This window comes from Monopterus albus, unplaced genomic scaffold (assembly GCF_001952655.1).
Source record: "Monopterus albus unplaced genomic scaffold, M_albus_1.0 scaffold91.1, whole genome shotgun sequence".
Taxonomy (NCBI): Eukaryota; Metazoa; Chordata; class Actinopteri; order Synbranchiformes; family Synbranchidae; genus Monopterus; species Monopterus albus.
Window position 1 is genome coordinate 1289579 of NW_018127971.1, and position 19319 is coordinate 1308897.

General features: G+C 42.0%; 1 protein-coding gene across 1 annotated transcript in view; it reads right to left on the bottom strand.

Annotated features, from left to right (window-relative positions):
- Positions 1–7: 7 nt before the first annotated feature.
- plcg1 (phospholipase C, gamma 1) overlaps positions 8–19319 on the bottom strand; it is a 25012-nt gene continuing 5700 nt past the window's right edge. Inside the window, exons 3-33 of the mRNA XM_020608148.1 lie at positions 15271–15423; positions 14914–15007; positions 14722–14769; positions 14151–14235; positions 13931–14014; positions 13496–13518; positions 13330–13399; positions 13135–13236; positions 11726–11844; positions 11116–11201; positions 10613–10733; positions 10213–10381; positions 9926–10048; positions 9454–9555; positions 8981–9168; positions 8213–8413; positions 7839–7958; positions 7481–7661; positions 7272–7349; positions 6141–6244; positions 5827–5920; positions 5554–5623; positions 4002–4165; positions 3617–3713; positions 3242–3466; positions 2984–3132; positions 2531–2645; positions 1657–1818; positions 1471–1559; positions 542–810; positions 8–436 (exon numbers count right to left, since the gene is read on the bottom strand). Coding sequence (XP_020463804.1) covers positions 394–436; positions 542–810; positions 1471–1559; positions 1657–1818; positions 2531–2645; positions 2984–3132; positions 3242–3466; positions 3617–3713; positions 4002–4165; positions 5554–5623; positions 5827–5920; positions 6141–6244; positions 7272–7349; positions 7481–7661; positions 7839–7958; positions 8213–8413; positions 8981–9168; positions 9454–9555; positions 9926–10048; positions 10213–10381; positions 10613–10733; positions 11116–11201; positions 11726–11844; positions 13135–13236; positions 13330–13399; positions 13496–13518; positions 13931–14014; positions 14151–14235; positions 14722–14769; positions 14914–15007; positions 15271–15423 — 3728 coding nt within the window. The 3' untranslated portion in view covers positions 8–393. The remainder of the gene's footprint in view (positions 437–541; positions 811–1470; positions 1560–1656; positions 1819–2530; positions 2646–2983; positions 3133–3241; positions 3467–3616; positions 3714–4001; positions 4166–5553; positions 5624–5826; positions 5921–6140; positions 6245–7271; positions 7350–7480; positions 7662–7838; positions 7959–8212; positions 8414–8980; positions 9169–9453; positions 9556–9925; positions 10049–10212; positions 10382–10612; positions 10734–11115; positions 11202–11725; positions 11845–13134; positions 13237–13329; positions 13400–13495; positions 13519–13930; positions 14015–14150; positions 14236–14721; positions 14770–14913; positions 15008–15270; positions 15424–19319) is intronic.

Genomic DNA, 19319 nt, shown 5'->3' on the forward strand with positions numbered 1-19319 from the left:
GCCCTCCTCTTAGCCTCCAAACTAGGCAGCTGTTGAGCCCACCTACTGTCAAACACAAGTGAGGACAGCCCCGCCCAGGGAACAACAGGGGCTAGCATCAGTTTCTTCTTCCTGTCTGCAGCGATTGGCTTCCTGTCAGTACCTACCCCCTCCCTCCTCTTACGTCCGAGTCCCTTCTTCTTGTCAGGCGAGCGGTGAGGAGGCTAGGTGGCAGGACGGGAGGAGAGAGGGGCGTAGGGTGGGGGAGCTGCCTGAAATGTAGGCCAAAGCAGTGGTGGGTGTTTCCATGGAAACAGTGTTCACAGCAGTCAGTGACATCATCAGTACAGGGAGAGACCACTGGGTGAGGAGGGGGTCGGGGTGCAACAGAAACACGTCCTGATTGGCTTGGACTTAAACATGGTTCTCTCCGCCCACTTTGGTCCGCCTCAGCATCCTGAAGTAAAGACGACAACAAGAGGAGATCTGGAATTATCTGCAGCTTCAAAATTCCCTGCACAGCCATGAAAAGCTCCTCCAGAACAACATGACACACACTCACCTTCTGTTCTGTGGGTCCATGTGGTCTAACAGTGTCTCTTGGGACACCCTGAAGTCATCTATAGGGGACTGGTAGCGGGAATCAAGGGAACCCTCCCTGCCCCTGTAGGCCATGGCCTGGACCGGTGACTGTGTCAGAGGGGACATGTTGGAGGAAGTTGTAGACATCAAGCTCAAATCCCCCAAACGTTCCCGCCCTGCTTGGGCAGATGCTGACATTGACATAGCCCCGGCTGCAAGGAACGGGCTCAGAACCTCTCCGTTTTCATCCTGAGAGAACAAGCAGAGAGATGATGATGATGATGTCCTCACGGGACTATTTCCTGTAGAATCGTTAACATTCGTGCTCAATTTAAAGAAACAGCTTGACATTCTGGGAAATACTTATTTGCTTTCTTGCTGAGAGTGAGATGAGAAGATTGATAATCTCAAATCCATAAGGTAAGTATATACAGATGGGAAACAAATTAAAGAATATAACTAACAAAGTGAACAACAGACTAGAGTGCTCTTCAGTTGGAGGGAAGAAACATCATTGTTCAAAAACATATTCCCTCGTTATGTTCAACACACTTTTTATGGTCAATAAGCCATTCAGTAATCTAGCGCTGCAACTATTGACTGATAGAAAATTAACCAGCAACTATTTCTAAGCAAAAATCTAGTTGCACCATCTTTAATGAGAGAACAGATTTTTCTGTCATACACAATAATAAACTGAATATCTCTGGATTGGTTGGGTGGACAGAGGAGAGTCCAAGACGTCATCACAACTGGCGTTTAGCCCTCCGTAAACCCACAAGCTGTCTTTTGGTTCAGCCTGGGCTGCCATGTGCTTTGTCCTACAGATTTTTGGTGTCTAGCGTTTGCTGCTAGTGAAGACATCGGGGAGCAGGTTTAGAAAAGACTCTGTAATACACAGCAGCTCACCGTGCCTCTGATGATGTTCATATGGACTAAAAGAGAAGCCAACTCCAGATCCTCATTGTAGCTGTTCTTCAGAGGTACTGACCGGTAACCTGGTGCAATGCAAAGAGACAGAGACACTTTCTTTATGGCAACAATTTGCAGCAGCATTTCAGGTCATTTCATGGAACACATTGTTGTTGCCTGTACCTGTCTTAAGACCATGAATGGGAAATGTCGCCTGAGCCAGGAAATTTTGGTCACTGAACATGTCAATCTCATAAACCACAAAGCGCAGGAAGGCAAACGCAGAGTTGCACACTGTGAACTGGAATGGCTTTTGGGGCCACGTGGGGTTGAGACCATTATCAGCTGGAGAGGACAAAAACACAAGGAAAGAGAGGTGAGAAATGTGCATTGTGCATCCAGTCCTCAAGAAATCTGTCAATGCTGTTTGAAGAAATATTAAACTGATGGTAAAACCTCATTCAGTTATAGATAATGATAAGAATGCCTCCACTTGTTTACAGAAATTAACATAATAAAAAGACCTGTGAGAGGCTAGAGTGGCAGAAATATTTTACTTGTCTAAAATCAAAACAATAACACCAGAGACCGAATGGAATGAAAATAAAAGTAATTAGCACTGTGATTACTTTCCCCTCAGATCAAAAAGTACTGTAATCTCTTTTTTTGCAGAGTATTAAGCAAGTATGTTTTTCCCCCTTCCCTGACACTGCATAGCTTAAAATTGGAAATACAATGTCCAAGTATTTGGCAAACTCCATATGATAAAGTCACAAAACATGACACAAAAGAAAAACAAATTAACCATCTACTATAATGTGTCTTCTTTGGCTACAGCCAGCCCATAAAATCTGATGAGAGCTGTGCCAAAACTACATCCACACTATGCAGTGTTTCCCTTTGTATTCCCACACATGGCTTAGTTGTTTGTACAACTTCCTGTTTACCTAGAACCAGACGGGAAATGACACAAGGGTAATGTATCCAGTAAACACCTACTTCTCATTTCTTCAGTCTTGGCAGAGTAACCCATGTTTAAAATTAGAGCATCTCTCACCTGCTGAGTCTGTTTTTAGCTTGGCATTGTCGTAGTCTGCCCCACACACTTCGATCTCAATCATAGGGCTAACTATGCCACGTCCATGCTTGGGCAGGTGCCGGGCACCCAAGACCTTGAGAAAAAAACAGGAATATAGGTGGTTATTTTTGGTTTTCTCACTTCATTTGTTTCAGCACATAAATACAAATGCATTCACTATGGCAGGGGTTTTCAAAGTCTGACTCTGTGGATGCTCCCTTAGACTAAAATGAGACAACAACACTGCTGTGGTGTCAGTGCGGTACAAAGTGAAACATTTCTTAACCATCATCTGTTTATATTCTGACAAACTGTCACCACTAAAAACTGAAGTAGCTATTAACAGTCACTCTTTATAAAGTACACAAATGTATAGACACCCATTACTGGAGACACATGGAAAAACACAGTCCAGTTCTCACACTGCTGTACCTCCATCATTAGAGTGATTGGTTCAGGGCCTCGTAGTGTATGTCTGTCAAACGGATCAAAGTTATCGTCCCTCATGATGGGAGGCTGAAGGACATAGCCACTTCTTCCATTCAGCGCGAACAGGGCCTGGTTCATCTGCATGGGCTTGTCTGCATGACAGAGAGCAAAGAGGAAAGTTAAAAAAACAAAATACATGCAGATAACAGGCATATGAAAGAGCTTCTGTCTATGCTATTTATCTGACAAGAAGGCAGATACCTGCTGTCTGGAAGTTGAGTGCTACCAGCTGGGACCCACAGAGCCACATGGGTAGTGGGTCATAGTTAGAGGAGTCTATTCGCTGGCCTTTGGGGTAGATCCTGGACAGCTGTAGTCGATTGTACTGCAGGAACTTCTTCCCCTTGATCTTGTTGGCATATTTCTCTGCCTTAGTCTCAGGGAAGGATGACATATCCCGGAAACAGGCCCGTTCTGTGCCAATCTCTACAGGAGGCAGAGAGAGGACAGACCTGACCTACTTGTACTGCTATTACACATGAATATTGTTTCTATCATAGGTATGAAATCTGTCACATCTATACCAGTGTGTATTAAAGTGCATTTCACAGTCAAAACCATGTGTGGAATCCTTACTATCTTCATCAAACGGCACAGGTCTACAGTAGATGACCAGGTCAGATAATTCCAGTGCAATCTTCTTCCTCCTCTCCATCATTTTCCCCTCTTCCAGCTGAGCACAGAAAAACACAACTTTTGATGCTGCTACAGAAACAGTAACACACACTGCTTGTCAGTTTGACATTAGTCTGAAGCTTTATTCTTACTTCAGCAACAACTGCTCAGGTGGTTATACCAAGCTAAACAAAACAGCTTGATCAGAGTGACATTGCTGGAAAATGCCACACTGCTCAGACAGTGTTTCCTAAATACAGGTTGTGGGTACTATGCAGCAAACACAAGTCACAACTGGGCCCCTGAATCCACAATGAGCACAATATGAGTCTTGGCCTGCATTTACCTTGGCCTCTGTTGTCATGGTGACTTCCCGGATTTTGAACACCCATTCCTTGAGTTCTTCTAGGCTGCTGGCAGCAATGTCCAGGATTGGGCCCATCCGCATGGAGGTATTTGGCACCAGGGAGAAGACATGAGGCCTGCTGCCCTTTCCATCTTGACGGACAACTGAAGAGAAGACAAAGGAAAGTGAAATGTTTCCTCCAGCCACCCAAATGTTAAATGATTATAAATTACCTGTATATACTAAAATGTATAACTGAATATACCATTGTATAGTAAGAAAATCCAAACATATAGAGCACAAAAGAAAAAAAAAGACAATAATAGCAACAAATAATATGCTACATATACTATCATTTAAAATTAACAAAAGTAAAACAAAAAAAAAACTCACATTTGCCAACCTGCAATGATGAATTTTGCTTGAAAATCTACTTCGATGATTAATCGATTATCAGAAGTAAAAGGCAACAGGCACAATTTTAAAATCAAACTAAAAGTAAATGTATAAAGACATTATCCACATTTAAAACATTTGCTCATCTATAATTTGATTTGATATGCTTTCAAAAAGGTTTGAGGGTAACTTTGAATACAACAGTGAGTGGTGTGTCAACATCATCACTTCCTCTACAGGAAAACAACGGCTTGGTGGTGTCACTCTGCCTGTGATCATGTGAAGGAAGCCTTGGAAAAAAATGACTGCCTTTACATGCACTTAAGTAACCAGGTTACAATCGGCTTTCTCAAGTAAGCTGATTTCTTAACTGTCATGTGACACCTAGTTTCCTTAATCGGGGTAGGGGATTAGGGAAACCCTATTTCCCCCAGTAGATTTCTCCTGGAGAACACAAATTTCCCTGCCATGTATATGCATAACCAGGTTTCTAATCATCATTCTACAAGAGTGCATGTGCAAAAGACAAGAGCCAAGGTCACTTGTGCACACGTGACTGGAGAACAACAAGAAGTTGTCACCAGATGATTATCAACATGGTGAGCAACAGCATCTATTTGCCATTATTAATTTCATGACTAATGGGGCAACTAATGATTTGCAGGTGAAACATCGCTAAAGAGACCAGAATACAAGCTTGATCAACCAGGTCCATCTTTGTTTATGGTAGGATGTAGTTGTATAATGACGTCAAGCTTTCCAATGTGGATGCAACCGAACGTCTTTCCATTTTGAGTAGGCTAGTGTGGTGCTGGGGGGGATCAGATTACCTAGGTGCTCATGTATACTGCTGTTTTCAAGTAACCTGATTGCACCGATTACACTGCTGTGCATATAAATGTACTGATTTCTGCCATAATCTGGTTACTTAAGTACATGTAAATGCAGTCAATGTTAGAAATAGAGCTTTCCTATACCACCACTAGATGGAGCCAGAGAACCACTCACAGGCATAAACAGGCACAGGTATTAACTATATTAACTATGGTTAGTGGATGCCACAATCATGCATGAGAACATGACTCTCCAGCAAGATGACTGGCTGCTCTGCAGCCCTGCAGCAGAGAGTTGAACAGGAAGCAGAGGGGCCACTCACCAATCTGACAGGAAGATACATCCACACTTCCTCTCAGCATATCTCCCAGAGGACTGTTTTCTGTCACTTCCTGCTTGGCAGAAAAGAGGAGAATTAGGAAAGATGTTTTTGAAATTATAATCCTCATTATAAATGTATCTCTGGGACCTTGGATAATTGACAGTTGAGTGATAAGGCCCAACCTCCTGGTGCAGGGGGCAGGAACCCTCCTTTCACTTAAAATGTACAAATGTGTAGTAGTAGCCTGTTCTCAGATGTGGGTCTGATACTCACAGCTCTGTCAAGCTCCGCTTCTGATGGACTGATCTCCTCCACATAGTTAGCAGGAAACCACATCTTCTTCTTCTCTCCGCAGTCACCCTTCCACCTGGGAGAAAGAGATGTGATGTGTTGAGCTGAATAACTATTTACAACACTGGCTTTAAAATGATGTCAACATTCATATGGTAAAGATTGATTTTTAGCCAATCCCAAACCTCTATCATTTATCGCTGTTATATGCTTTGGGCTCTCTCACTACACACATATGATCAGTCCAACTGGATAATTAAGAGCTATTTCCAGAATGAATGTTACCAATCACTCACCATCCTCCTTCCTGTTTTTCCACATTAGTGATAATGGCATTCTTGGTGAAGGAGAGCTCATCGTCTCTCTGGGCTTTATACTCATACATGGCTTTAACTGTGGACTGAAAAGACAAGAGACAGCGATGGGAGAAAAAAAAAATTAATAAAACCGATTCATATTAGAATCATGATTCATAACTTCTATGATTCTAAATCGATTCACAAATGCTGAAAATCAATTTCTATCACAATGTTGACAGAACTAAAAAGGCAGAATTAAACTGCAAAGCCTGTGTTACAGCAGCTCAGCGACCTACACTGCAGCACTTCAGTCAAACTGGTGAGACAAAGGAAAGGCCTTGTTTCTACAGGCCTATGCCCATTTCAGATTGTGCTGGCTTTCTCTGGCAGTAGCGCTGCAGCGCAGATGCTGTTCTCCACTGCCACACATGTAATGCTAACAACAATGCCACAGAGTGCTCTGCTTTGTTCCTCCACCTCCCCTTTACAACAACACAAGCTATCAAAAACCAGCAAAGAATTACTCTGATTGTTTACTGAAGTAAATTAGGAGAACCACAGTGTGAAAATACTGCATTCAAAATATTACATAAATAAAAGAGGATCAAAATATAACCTAAAGTAACAAAAGTACTCATTATGCAGATTGGCACATTTATGTTACTAGATGCATTACTGTGTTCATCACATTTGATGCTGCAGCTAGTAAATGTGGAGCTAATTTTAATAACCTTGTATACTTATATTTCAAGTAATTTACATACTGCTACCCAGCAGTGTGTAAAAGTACTTGGTTTTTATGCTCGTCAGAACCATTTACCTTAACTGTCTTATTAAGCTTCATTAGTAGCTCATTGGGCACAGGGCAGTAATCGGTCGTATGACACACGGTAAACTAGAGTAAGGGCCAAAATATAGTGCCCTCACCCATTTGAATCGAATCATTTTTAATTGAAAATCCTTTGTGACACCAAGAACCAGAATTGAATCAAATCTTATCGTGAGTTTACCAAAGATTGCCACCCCTAACAAGAGAAGATGTTTTGACACATATTCACTCTCTACCATGAACAGGTCAGAAGGTGCAGAGTGCAACTAAAGATGGTTGTCTTCATACTGAAAACTCACCTTGAGTGTTGGCATTTGGTTGGCCTCCACATAAAAGCCTGGGTTCCTGCCCTCATACAATGACCCGTAGTCTGGCTCCTGTTGGACAACAGACTGTGTTAATAGGGTTTTTTGACTGGGGTGCCTGGGGTCTTAACACAAATTGTAAACTACAGACTTTGACATTTCTTTGTCACAGTTGAAGTGTTATTGGATAGTATTGTACTCACAGCAGTGCCTATCTTCTCCAGTGTGTCCTCATTGATGGGATAACGCAGCTTCATTTTGCGATACAGATGGTGTTTCTCATAGTAGCTGACGAGATCTACTAGACTGTCAAACTCTGAGCTGCCCAGCACCACAATCTGACCTTCTTGCTGTACACGACAGTGCTTTATCTTACCCTCAGCCCTGTGAATAAACCACAGACAAGCATTTATATAAAACACAGCAAAGCTAAGGAACCTGTTAATTTTCTAGGCTACCCCTGACTGCCTTTTTCTGTGCTCTTCTTGTAACATTATTAAAGATGTTAGCTGTAAATGATCTAGGTAAGTACCCCTTCAAGAAGAAACAGGACTGAGTTACCTGAAGGAAATGGCAAACGAGTTGGGTTCTGCCCTCTTTCTGACAAGAAAAGCCCCATCACGAGGAACCCTCATAAGCATGTTCTCAGCATGGCTCCTAGACAGGTTGGCATGGTACCACCTGGGGCAAACAACAAAAACAGACACACAAAAGGCTATTACAGGAATGTAGCTTTCACTTTCACACCTCTAGGACATCAATTACCAGTTTAAAAGGTCAAATGTAATTATAAAGTATTATTTAGAGGTGAAACACAAATGGGAAGAAGTAGTAAGTCACCATTTATTTGAATGAAACAGTAGCCCTCAACATATTCTCCCTTCTTTATAATTTAGTATTCTATCCAATCTGTACGAATACAGCTTAACACTCACTCTTTGCTTTCGTGGGCATTGGTCTGAGGCACTGGCTCCGTCAGCTTCATCTCAAACTCATTACAGCGCAATGCCACCTGCTGGTAGTGTGTGATCAGAGCAAAGAGCGAGTCGAACACTAGGTTGTCAGTCAGGTAGAACTTGGGGCTGCCTGCCTCCTGACGAGAGTGGATACGACAATGCTGCACCCGGCCTGAACGCCTGGCGCAGAGATGGAGGTGAGGTGGAGACAAAGAGAAAGAGAAGGTGAGAGATCAATGAGTTTAAAAGCCTTATTTTCTTGTTTGCTTGGTCTTCATGACCAAGTGAAAGCCTGGTCATACCATCCCCTTGGTTAACCTTGGAGATGTTTCCTTCTGAGTCTCTACAGTACACAGTGTGCGTGTGTTTCCATGCACTGTGTGCAACACACACAGATTGAAAATCTCTTGAGGTATTCCCACTCATGCAGAGCCCATGCATCAGCACACAAAAGATTTGATCACACTCAAGAAACTGTCAGTGATTGATCTGCCTGTCTGTCACTCAGCTATTTGCACAAGTTAAGCCTACAGAACACGTAATATAAGTGTAAGGGACTTTCCCTTTGAGAGAACAATGAGCCATATTAAAACAGCAACAATTCAGTAGACTTTAATGTTCATTGTCTACCATTACCAATAATCTTTTCTTGTCCTACCCTATTTACAGCCCATTACTACCAAACAAATGTAGCTGGAGCCTGTGTAAAGTATGCAGGAATTATGGATGAATAACTCTTCACTATACCAGAAAGACAGTGTATAGTCTCCCACAAAGGTCTCGCTCTCTCGGACCAAGAACGAGCCATCAGGAGCTCCGGTCTCCAGGCAGTACTCAGACAGTAGCCTCTCGGCTATCTGCCGCCCATCCCGCCCGGCACCCAACTTCCCGTGGAACCATTTCTCTGTCACATGCTGGTCCATGCCGTTGGACACCTGAAAGTGTAAAGTAGGAGAGAAACACTATTCAACTCATTGCTGTCGATACTCTCTTCATTTGCATGTACAAACAAATGACTATAATCACCATCACAATTTAACTGTATGAAAAACACTTTAAATGCAATACCTTAAGAAACTAATCCTGTAAAAGGCCTTACAGGAAATCAAGAACTTCTCATACTATGTGCAAATTAAGTGCAATGTCTGGTGCGGCATGAAAAGTTCAGGACTAGCAATTCTTATTTCTGTGTTTATCAATAGCAGACCAGGCCTACTAACCTCTCTGTGCTCCTCCTCATCATCGTTACCCTGGTTATTGGAGGTCTCTTCTGAGTAGTAGATCTTAGTGCTGGTCAGAACAAAGAAATGAGGGTACCACTCCTGGGAGGGAGAAGAGACAAAGACAGTTCTGAGGGGTCCGAATTAAATGGAATGTTTAGAAGATCCATGAGTTGCACTGAAAAGTGGCCAAGGCAAGAAAAAGTGCCTTCAGCAGACTTTTAAAAAAACAGTTAAAGTCCAGGCCTGGAACCAAGAACAAGCATGACCCAGTTATAATACAGCTGTTAAATGAGTGGTAAGCCACAAGATGATGATAAGTCTTTGATGTATTATTATATGTAAATGGTAAACACTTAATAATTACAACATACTAAACAGTTTTGGCTCAGAATCTACTTATTTGCAGTGTATTTTAAGCTCGTCTTTCTTCCTCAACCAGAATCCAGTTATACATGGTGAACATGTTTACATGATTAATTGGGTCTTCCAGGTACAGGATGCCATTTTTGATGGAGTTGCTGATATCGTTCTCTGAGTAGGGAGCGGAGGTGGACACCTCCTCATAGGCACTGCCTTCTGCCAGCTTCTTATGCTGCACACAGTGAAGGGAGAGGAGGACAGACAGACAGACACTCAGAAACATTATACTATCAGAACACTGCACACAAACGCATCCACTGAGATGCTTTCCTGCAGACAATAAAAATGGTACAAAAAAGTTCAAATGATTTCTCAGAACTCTAGGTGGCTACTGACCTTGATGAGAATCTTCCTCTTGAGCTGGTTGGGTGAGGGTAGGCCATCTGCCACAATATCTACTGCCTTGGTCAGCAGCATGTCTCCAAACACCTTCTTAAAGTGAGTGGCCATATTCCTCTGCTGCAAAATACTACAGTGGTCCTCGATGGACAGGATGATGGGATAGCTGAGGGAGGACCACAGGTTTCAAGAGTCGCGACTTCAGAGAAATTCCCTCTATCTGTGCTTACGTGTCATTTGCTCACATACCACATTAAGTGAGTCACTGCAACTTGTCTACATTGTTTTGTCTGATATTTGTGTGTGCGTGGCATCTGTCATCTCTAATGATTTTACTTATCTCCACTACTGACAACTGATAAAAGAAGCAGTGTGTGTTACGCCCGTGGAGACTCACTCGGATGTGACGAAGGCATGCTCTTTGATGGTCATCAGGACATCACAAAACTTGATTTTTGTTGTGAGGGTGTGTCCATGGTAGATAACTGGCATTCCATCTGGACCATCCCAGCAGTCCACTGAAAATGAACCCACATAATTTATTTTAAAATACTGCACATAAAAATGTACATATACATAAATACAAGTGTATTACAGAGTCACAGAAGAGTCACGTTTGTTTACTTTTGTATGAGGCAAGGTGACTCTTTGACTCACTATACGCTAGTCTTATTCATAGTACCCAGCTTGATCAGCTTGGGTCTGGTGTAAGGACAATACACAGCATTGTTACATGACAATAAATGTGCGTGATGCGTGGTAAGGGTGTGGCAGCTGCATTAAAAGTTGGCATGTGTAAGGAATAACCAGGGTTAGACAGTTCATTGTGAGGCTGAATGTCAAGTGGTGGCGGTTTACTGTACGTGGATAAAACTGCAGCGTGTGCATATGTTTACTCACATTCAATACAGCGGCAGCCCATCCTCAAACACCGGGCGTATGCTTCAAGGGATGACTCACTGGAAAACTGGTCTCCCATCAGGTAGCTAAAAATAAGCATGTAACGTCAAAGTGTGCCAATAAAACACAAACCAGTCTGTCAAGGGATGTCAACGGCAGGGAGTGCACTACAAACACACATTTTCTGTGGTGGTAGAATAAATACACTGATGCCACCCTATCAAAAGACTCATTTTCTTTTGTTGACTGGTGTAAACACTGGTGTGTGACACTTCACTCAGTAGGTCAATTCAAACCTAAATTAAGCAACATGGGAGTTTTATTCCACTGCTCCAATGAGTAGTTTCACATCTAGTACAGGCAGTTTTCATTTCAATTGCCTTACACACACTGAAAAAACACATTTTCCTGCAGAATATATGCCTGGATCTCATTCTGGAGCATGTTAAAAAATACACCTTTATCTGATGCATGAAGTCAGTTCTAAAGCCCTGGTTAGTTAGAGGTTTCAAGATGGCAGACTTCAGTGTTCTCAGGGCCTAATTACAATTCTATGAGCTAAATGTATGAAGAAATGGCCTCCATCACACACACACCCCACCGTCCTTACGTGTTGTGTGAAGAGGAAATCCAGTAGTGGGACAGGGGGTTGTTCATATTGTCAGGACATACTTGGTCCACTGAGGAATCCCAGACGGTGTTCTCTTTGGAGAAAAGGTATGTCAGGAACTGCAGAGGAAAAGGAAGAGCAATGAGTGAGGCTGAATTCAGGCTGACCTCCCACTGTCAGACTTCACTGATGTGTTCTTGGTAGGGATGAAATGGTTTCACAAATTTCTGATGTTAGTATTGCTATTTTGAATTTTTATTATTAAAACTGTGGCTGATTACTGCACTCTGAAAAACTCCCCTTGCTGAAGAGGTTAATTAACGATCAGCATTTGCCAAAGTTAGCAACAGTCAGCCAGACACAGGCGCTGCATTCAACATGTGTTTGTGTATCCAGGAAAATATGGCAAAAAGCAGTGACAGCGCGCCAGAGATTTTTCACCTTCTAAGAGGACAAAGTCTATAGTGTTGCTGTATTTTGGCTTTTATGAGAGCGCTGAGGGAGACTTGAATGAAGATGGTCCCCCTGCCTGCACAACATGCAGAAAGAATATCACTGTGGAAGAGGGGTGGGTGGACACACACCTTATTGCAAATGCAAAGTTAACTTGGTTGCAAAACTGCTCCAACTGTGATAATACTGATAAACGTGTTCATATTGATCACTATGTTTAAACTTTCATACCATTTCATCTCTAGTTTTAGAGAAATCTATGAGTGACCTGAGATGTCCAAGCCTATAATTCATCATGTCTGCAAACACTTCAAGCCAACTTCCTTTGAACTTCCAAAGAATCCACCTGGAGTGCAGACTTCACACTTTACTCTGACATTTGGATTCAGTCTGTGCCAAAACAGCGGCAGGAGCACATTTGCTGTCCTTTGAGGACACAAAAACACTGAATCCTCAGCAACTCAAGCAGCACTTGTCTGTACTTCATCTCACACTCTGGCTTTTAAAAGACTTCCCAGCAAAGGTTAATAATGTTAATGTTTCCTCTTATTAATAGCTTCTTCTTCTTTAGGTGTTATCACCCTGATGAGGGCCTTCACACCTAGTATCTAAATAACATCAGGCACAGAAAAGTTTGCCCCAACTTCCTCTTTTCTTTAGTGAATCATAGCTTTATGGTGACCACAAAAAGCATCGCTCACTTTCTGCAGAACTGTCAGGCAATGCCAAAGTCAATAACGTTTTCTATTTGTGTGGGAGAAGGTGCGTCAGACCAAGATCATGGCTATCCATGTCAATTACTGAGCACACCCACAACACGAGGGGCTTCGGAAAACATAACTTTAAAAAACATGTTTAAAATTTTCCATTAGTGAGCAGAGACCCAGAAAAGAATGTAAAAAATAAAGAAAATGGGGGGGGACAGAAAGTGTGAGAGGCAGTGAGATTGTTTATACCTCGTCTTGGTGGAAATAAGGCAGCTCCACTTCTCTCAGGGGGTCTTTTAGGTAGCTGAACATAAACTCCTGAACTTTGTTGTTGTCTGTAGCCCACATTTCCTAGATTCATATAAAAAAAAAAACATATGTACTATAACAGCTGCATGCAAACAAAACAAATACACTAGATGTTTAACAGCCCAAAGAGGTTACCTTCTGAGACTCCAGGAGGAAGCTCTTGAAGTCTTCTAGGGAGATCCTCTCTTCTGGTCTGTCAGTGAACCTGGCAGAGAAAGTAGTGGTTCACGTCACAATAAACACACATTTGTGACAATGCAGAAAGATTCATGGTGTGTCTATATATTTAGATTTGACCTACCTTTGTAGAAATGGGATCTCCATCTGAAAGATCGGTCAAAAAGGTACAGTCAGTTAATCGCTCAAGGTGCTCTTCTTTCAGTGTGTAATAGTATTAGTCATGTAGTGGACATAGACATCCTGCAAAGAGGGGGGGTGGGCAGTGAGGTCATCCATTTAATTTGACCCCAGCCTGCCTTCCTCCTTGTCAGTCTGTCTTTGTGTGTGAGTGTGTGTGTGTGTGTGTGTGTGTGTGTGTGTATGTGTATGTGTGTGTCCTAATGGCCTCCACCAGAGGGGTTTGGTGGGTTTTTAACTGGTCCATATTGATCTGTCAGCCATTTGAGAACAGACAAATGGGGGAGGAAGGGTGCTTTGGCAAGACATCAGATGGGGTGCAGGGGATGAAAGTGCTGGGACAGAACTATCTGTGGATACATAAAATGACTGCACTTACCGTTTTCTGAGCATCAAACATGAGGTTGCGATAGAGCTGGGAAAACTGGCTGAAGGACACATCTCCATTCCTCAGCTCGGAGTCCTATAGCACAAGCAGTAAAATCAAAGGAAGAGCAGCCGTTAATGGCAAATCGTAAATGTGCTGAGTCATCATGTTGACAGGGGAAGTGGGCACGAAGATAGAGAGGGAATGGGGTCTGTGATAAGTAGGACGTTACCGGAAGTTTCTCTCGGAGGAACTTCATGTTGGGCACCCTGTAGTTTACCTGGGTCAGCATGTTCTTCAGATCCTTACAGGATATCCTAAACACATTTGTTGAGAGAGGGAAAAAAAAATCTAACACAAACATGGGTACACATGCACAATAAGCATAGACTGTTCTTGCTTCATTTTGACATTTATAGGAAACATGAAAACATGCACCCCTCATGCTCTGCCAAGTCTTTTTGGCTTCACTACACAGCCTAGAATTTTGTCCAGAGAGGACAATACCCTAAAAGTAACAAAGAGATTTGTCAGAGATGTAAAAGACAAACATCTCTGTACATCTCCTCCATTCTCTGCAGTCTGTTTCCTGCTACAGGAAGAGGTACTGGTGTGCAGCTGCGAGGGCAGTTCCTTCACTACACCTAAAACAGAGCTCTGTCAGACACCTATCCACCCTGGTGTCTACTTGTTTTTGGATGTTACAGTGGGGAAAGGACACACAACTGGGACATTATGCCTGTTTCCTGTGAATGAGATGTGATTAACACTGCACATTACATCTTTTAACTGAACTGATTTACCTGTCTTCTCTGTTGCGATCAACAGCATAGAATTGCTTGCGTAACCATCTTTAAAAAGAGAGAGAGCAAATTAAGAAGAAATTTAGTGCATTAAAAAAAGATCACAATCATGAATGCAAATAACATCTGTTCACACCACCTCTTAATAACTTGAACTTTGGATGTGTGTGTATTTATGCATATGCTGTGTACCTCTCTATCTGAAGCGGTGTTGGGGACTTCAGCGTGTCAGCTACAAGCCAATTTAACCCCTTCACCCACATGGTCATCTCCTCATCTGACGTTGCTGAGGGAAAAAAGCAATGGTTAAATACGTCATCGCACACTGTGCAGATTGTAAACACATTCAAGCCAAATTAGTGAGGTGTGATCAAAACTGATTTGACCCAATTGTGGCATTAAAGCTCCATCAATTTTTGAACTGTCAACCAACAGCAGTTTTTGTTATGGTAATGAACAAAAAACAAGGTTTATAGTTCCTGGTCAAAATCAGCAGTAAGGTGAAATACTAATGCAGCAGTTCTATTTGGATGCCTTGTCTGTGCCTACCTGCCAGGCTGATTGATTTAAGACGAAACTCAGGGCCATACAGGATGACAAAGCAGTGACCCTGGTCCAGCCGCGCTGCCGAGTCTTCCACATAGCGCTCAAAGTCCCGAGACTTCTGACCGGGCCGGATCTCCTTGATCTCTCGAATGTCAACTAGGGAGACAGACACACAGAAGTTAGCTAAACAGAGCGCCACCATTTTCTTACATATAGTACACAGATGTCGTCAGTAATCGTGGGCAATATGGATGTTTTTTTCTGCCATCATCAGCTGTCACAACATGCAAAATCCCATGTAAAATTATTAAAATGTCAATTTTTCACTTTCTTTAGTCTTTTAAAGTCTTACAAAAAGTGATGTTAATCATATTGATTATTCTTTGAACAACAGGGCTGGACATTAGCCCTGATCTGATTCAATTCTAGATGATTCAGTTACAGCAGATAATTACCAATGTTGCATGCAGCACTTCTTAGACTTAACCCTAAGAACATAAATCTTTATTTACCTTCAGTAAGTGAACAGCATTGTTGTTTCCTTGACTAAACTTGTGTGTGCATTATAGGCTAAGCTGTAAACACATTTCCTGGGTCTAAAACTGTGAACGAAGAGTTGATTTTCTTTGGCAAATGCAAACACACTAAACCATGATACATGGTCTATTTTCTTATGCTTACATGTGCACAACAGTTGAGCATGAATAATAAAACACCTGCACCATGGACTGTTATTAGCAGATGGCTCAACTAAATAGAGCACATCCAGTTTAATTATCAGTGCAACTGAGCAAATATGCTTGGCATCAAATACAAGCCTTCATATATGTAAAACAAACTCTTCAGTAAGCCATCTGTTAACAGAATTTTGTAAAACGATAACACAGCAGGACCATGTTTCTACAAAACTGTTGAAAGTCATAACACAGAATTAGCTTCAGGCGTTTGTCCCAAGTGTTGGTTTAATTTATTCATGTTCATAAATCGGTGGCACAGTGGTTAGCGCTGCCGCCTCACAGCCCTGGCCGATCCAGGGCCTTTCTATGTGTGGTCTGCATGCTCTCCCTGTCCCAGCATGGGTTCTCTCTCATATTACGGCTTCCTCCCACAAAGACATGGGGCTTAGGTTGACTGGCGACTAAATTGTCCGTGTGTGTGTGTCTGTCTGTACGTGAGCCCTGTGACAAACCGGTCCTGTCCAGGGTGGACCCTGCCTCTCACCCAATGTCAGCTGGGATTGGCTCCAGCCCCCCTGTGACCCTGTTCAGGAATAAGCGGTATAGATAATGGATGGATGTTCATAAATCTTTTATGGGCCACAATTTTAACACTAACCTTCTATCGTACAGCATTTCAGGCACCCTGCCTATCACATAAAACAGTGAAACTGAGGCCACAACCTAAAACACACTTCAGTGAAGAGAGTGTGCAGAAATATAGTGGTAAACCTGGACAGAATAAGCAAACCATGATAATGCTAGTGACCCCAAATTAAGCCCTTTATCACTGAAATCAACCAAAACGACTCTTGGTCGGTCACACAAACCAGTTTGTGACGGGACTGGTCATAGACATGCTATACTTAGGTAAGTGTGGGACTTTAGTGCCTGTAATAGTTTGAATAATTTGATGTACAAGGTGCATAAGACGGAATATACCAGTGATACACCATTTAACATTCTTGCCTACCAAGCTCAAATCGAACTTGCATACAGTGAACTGAACAAAAGAAACACTGCAGAGCCTTTTCCACAGGTCACATCATCATTTATCTTTAGAAATGATATAAACTGAAAAGACAATTTTTGAAGCACCGATCAGAAACTGTATGAGAATGTAGGCTGCAAAGTAGCTCAGTGAGCTCCTATCAGTGTTACAACAGCAGCACTTAAAAGACCTACAGTAGGGACTCTCCTGCCAAACACACACACTTCTTTCAGCTCCTGTGCCTCTTCCTGCCCCCGAGCCACACATCCTGTGCTTTTGTCGCCTACACACCACATCTGTGCTTGCGTATTGGTGAGCATGTGCAAGTTATTTTCTTGAGAGGAAGAAAAAAAACGTACGTCTTCTCATGCAGAATTTCACCAAGCTAAGCTCTCTAATCATACATCATATCTCAGTTTACTTTATCCTGCCATACAGGCCAGCGGACTTCCACTGAGAGCAAGGCAGCTTTGACAAGCAGGTCTGTTAGAAAACACTTTTAGTCATCCAAGTCAAAATATTTGTACCCTGCCTCAGACAGATGCAGGGAATAAAGAGAGAGCAAGAGGTGTATTCTTACCAAAGTAGATGAGAGGAGGTATCCTGCAACACACCTCCAGCGATCTATCCTGCCTTCCACACACTATACCACTCCTCACCAGGGCTGGTTTCACTTGAAATTGCTCAAAACCATTATCAATAAATATTTGGTGGTTTTTCACTATTTTATATTACTACATGACATAAACATTCAATAGCTTTGGATTTTGGATAGATCGTCAGGCAAAACATGCAATGTGAACAGTCAACTTTGACTCTGAACACTGTAGACGTTATTTTTCTATTTTTTGAAAAGAAATCATGTACTTTTATTTTACTGGATACTGCAAATGTGCTACTGTACGAATGATATATAGAGAACGACAAGAACCAGTCTAATAACTGGTTAACCCTTTTACATTTTACAATGACTGGTTAAAGCTTTTCAAATGTGACGAATGGCTGCTACCCTGTGTCGTAACTGCTTGCACACCAAACACCTTTGGGTCTTGGACTGTTGGTCAGCGCCACCCCCCAAAAGTAAATACATCATCTTGGGTTTAGGGCAATTACAGTGGGACATTTCACCACTTTTTGACATCTTGTAAACAAAATAATGAAATGAGAAAACAGTCAAACAGTTAGTTGCAGCCCCAGATTAGAAAAGACACATATTTTTACATTCTGACCAGAGAATAAATAAAAGCCTGACATAAAACAGCAGCAGCTGAAGTAATTAATTTGCAGTTTTCCAACTTTTGAGCGACTGATTGTTCAGCCCACAGCTTGACACCGTCTCAGCATGCGCTTGCACGTCAGCTGATCGTATCAGCTCCTTTGATGTCATGTCGGATAAAGTTAATCAGAGGTTTTTCCCTCTGTCATGCCCCTGTCAAATAACTGTCACGCTACATGGATTTTGTTCCCTTTTCAACAACAGTGTAAATGAATCGAGTCAACTGTGGAGCAGAGCTTGTTTTAAACTGACAACCAGCTTTTTATTACAACGTTGTCATACAGACACAGTGTTGCTGCCTGTGGGTTAATGTCCAACTAATTTGTTAACATATTTTCTTGTAAATAAAGAAGGCTGACAGCCAAGTGTGTACGTGAAAAAATGTGTGCCAGCTAGAAAATGACATCAGAAGCGAGAAAGCATGTGTTTATCTTTTGTGGGAGGTACGGAAAAATCTGGTCCGACTGGTGAGGTGTTTCCACAGAAAAGGAATGCCCTCCACACTTCGATTACTGAAAAGTAAATAAAACGGATCAGAAGATTTCTTCAGTATTTACAAGGTTCATTTCCAAGAATACAGGTGACGCCATTCATATTTACTGCTGCTGAACACAGGTCAGCATGGTTTAATTCAATATTGTGATTCTCATGACAACACACTATGTTGCTGGAATGACTGTGACACTTGCTCTTTTGCACTTGCAGTTTCCTTAAAAGCCACCTTAAAACTGAATGCACCTCCATCTCCTGGGCTCAGTTACATTGCTCTGATTATAGATGATTCTGGTGACTATGTATTGGCTAAATTATATGTGTACTTTGTAAAAACAGCAAGACAATAATAAAATACTACTAATAAAATTTATTTATAAAGCACCTACCAGCTCAAAGAGCACTAGGTGCTACATCAGAAAAAAATTAAAACCAACATCATCAAAATATCAATATCAGAATAAGAATCAACTGAATAGACATATGACAGACACATACATTCATCGATCTATATCGTAATCCCTGTCCAGGCTGACACCCCTCAGAGAAGCTAGAATAAAGCTACAATAAAATAGAA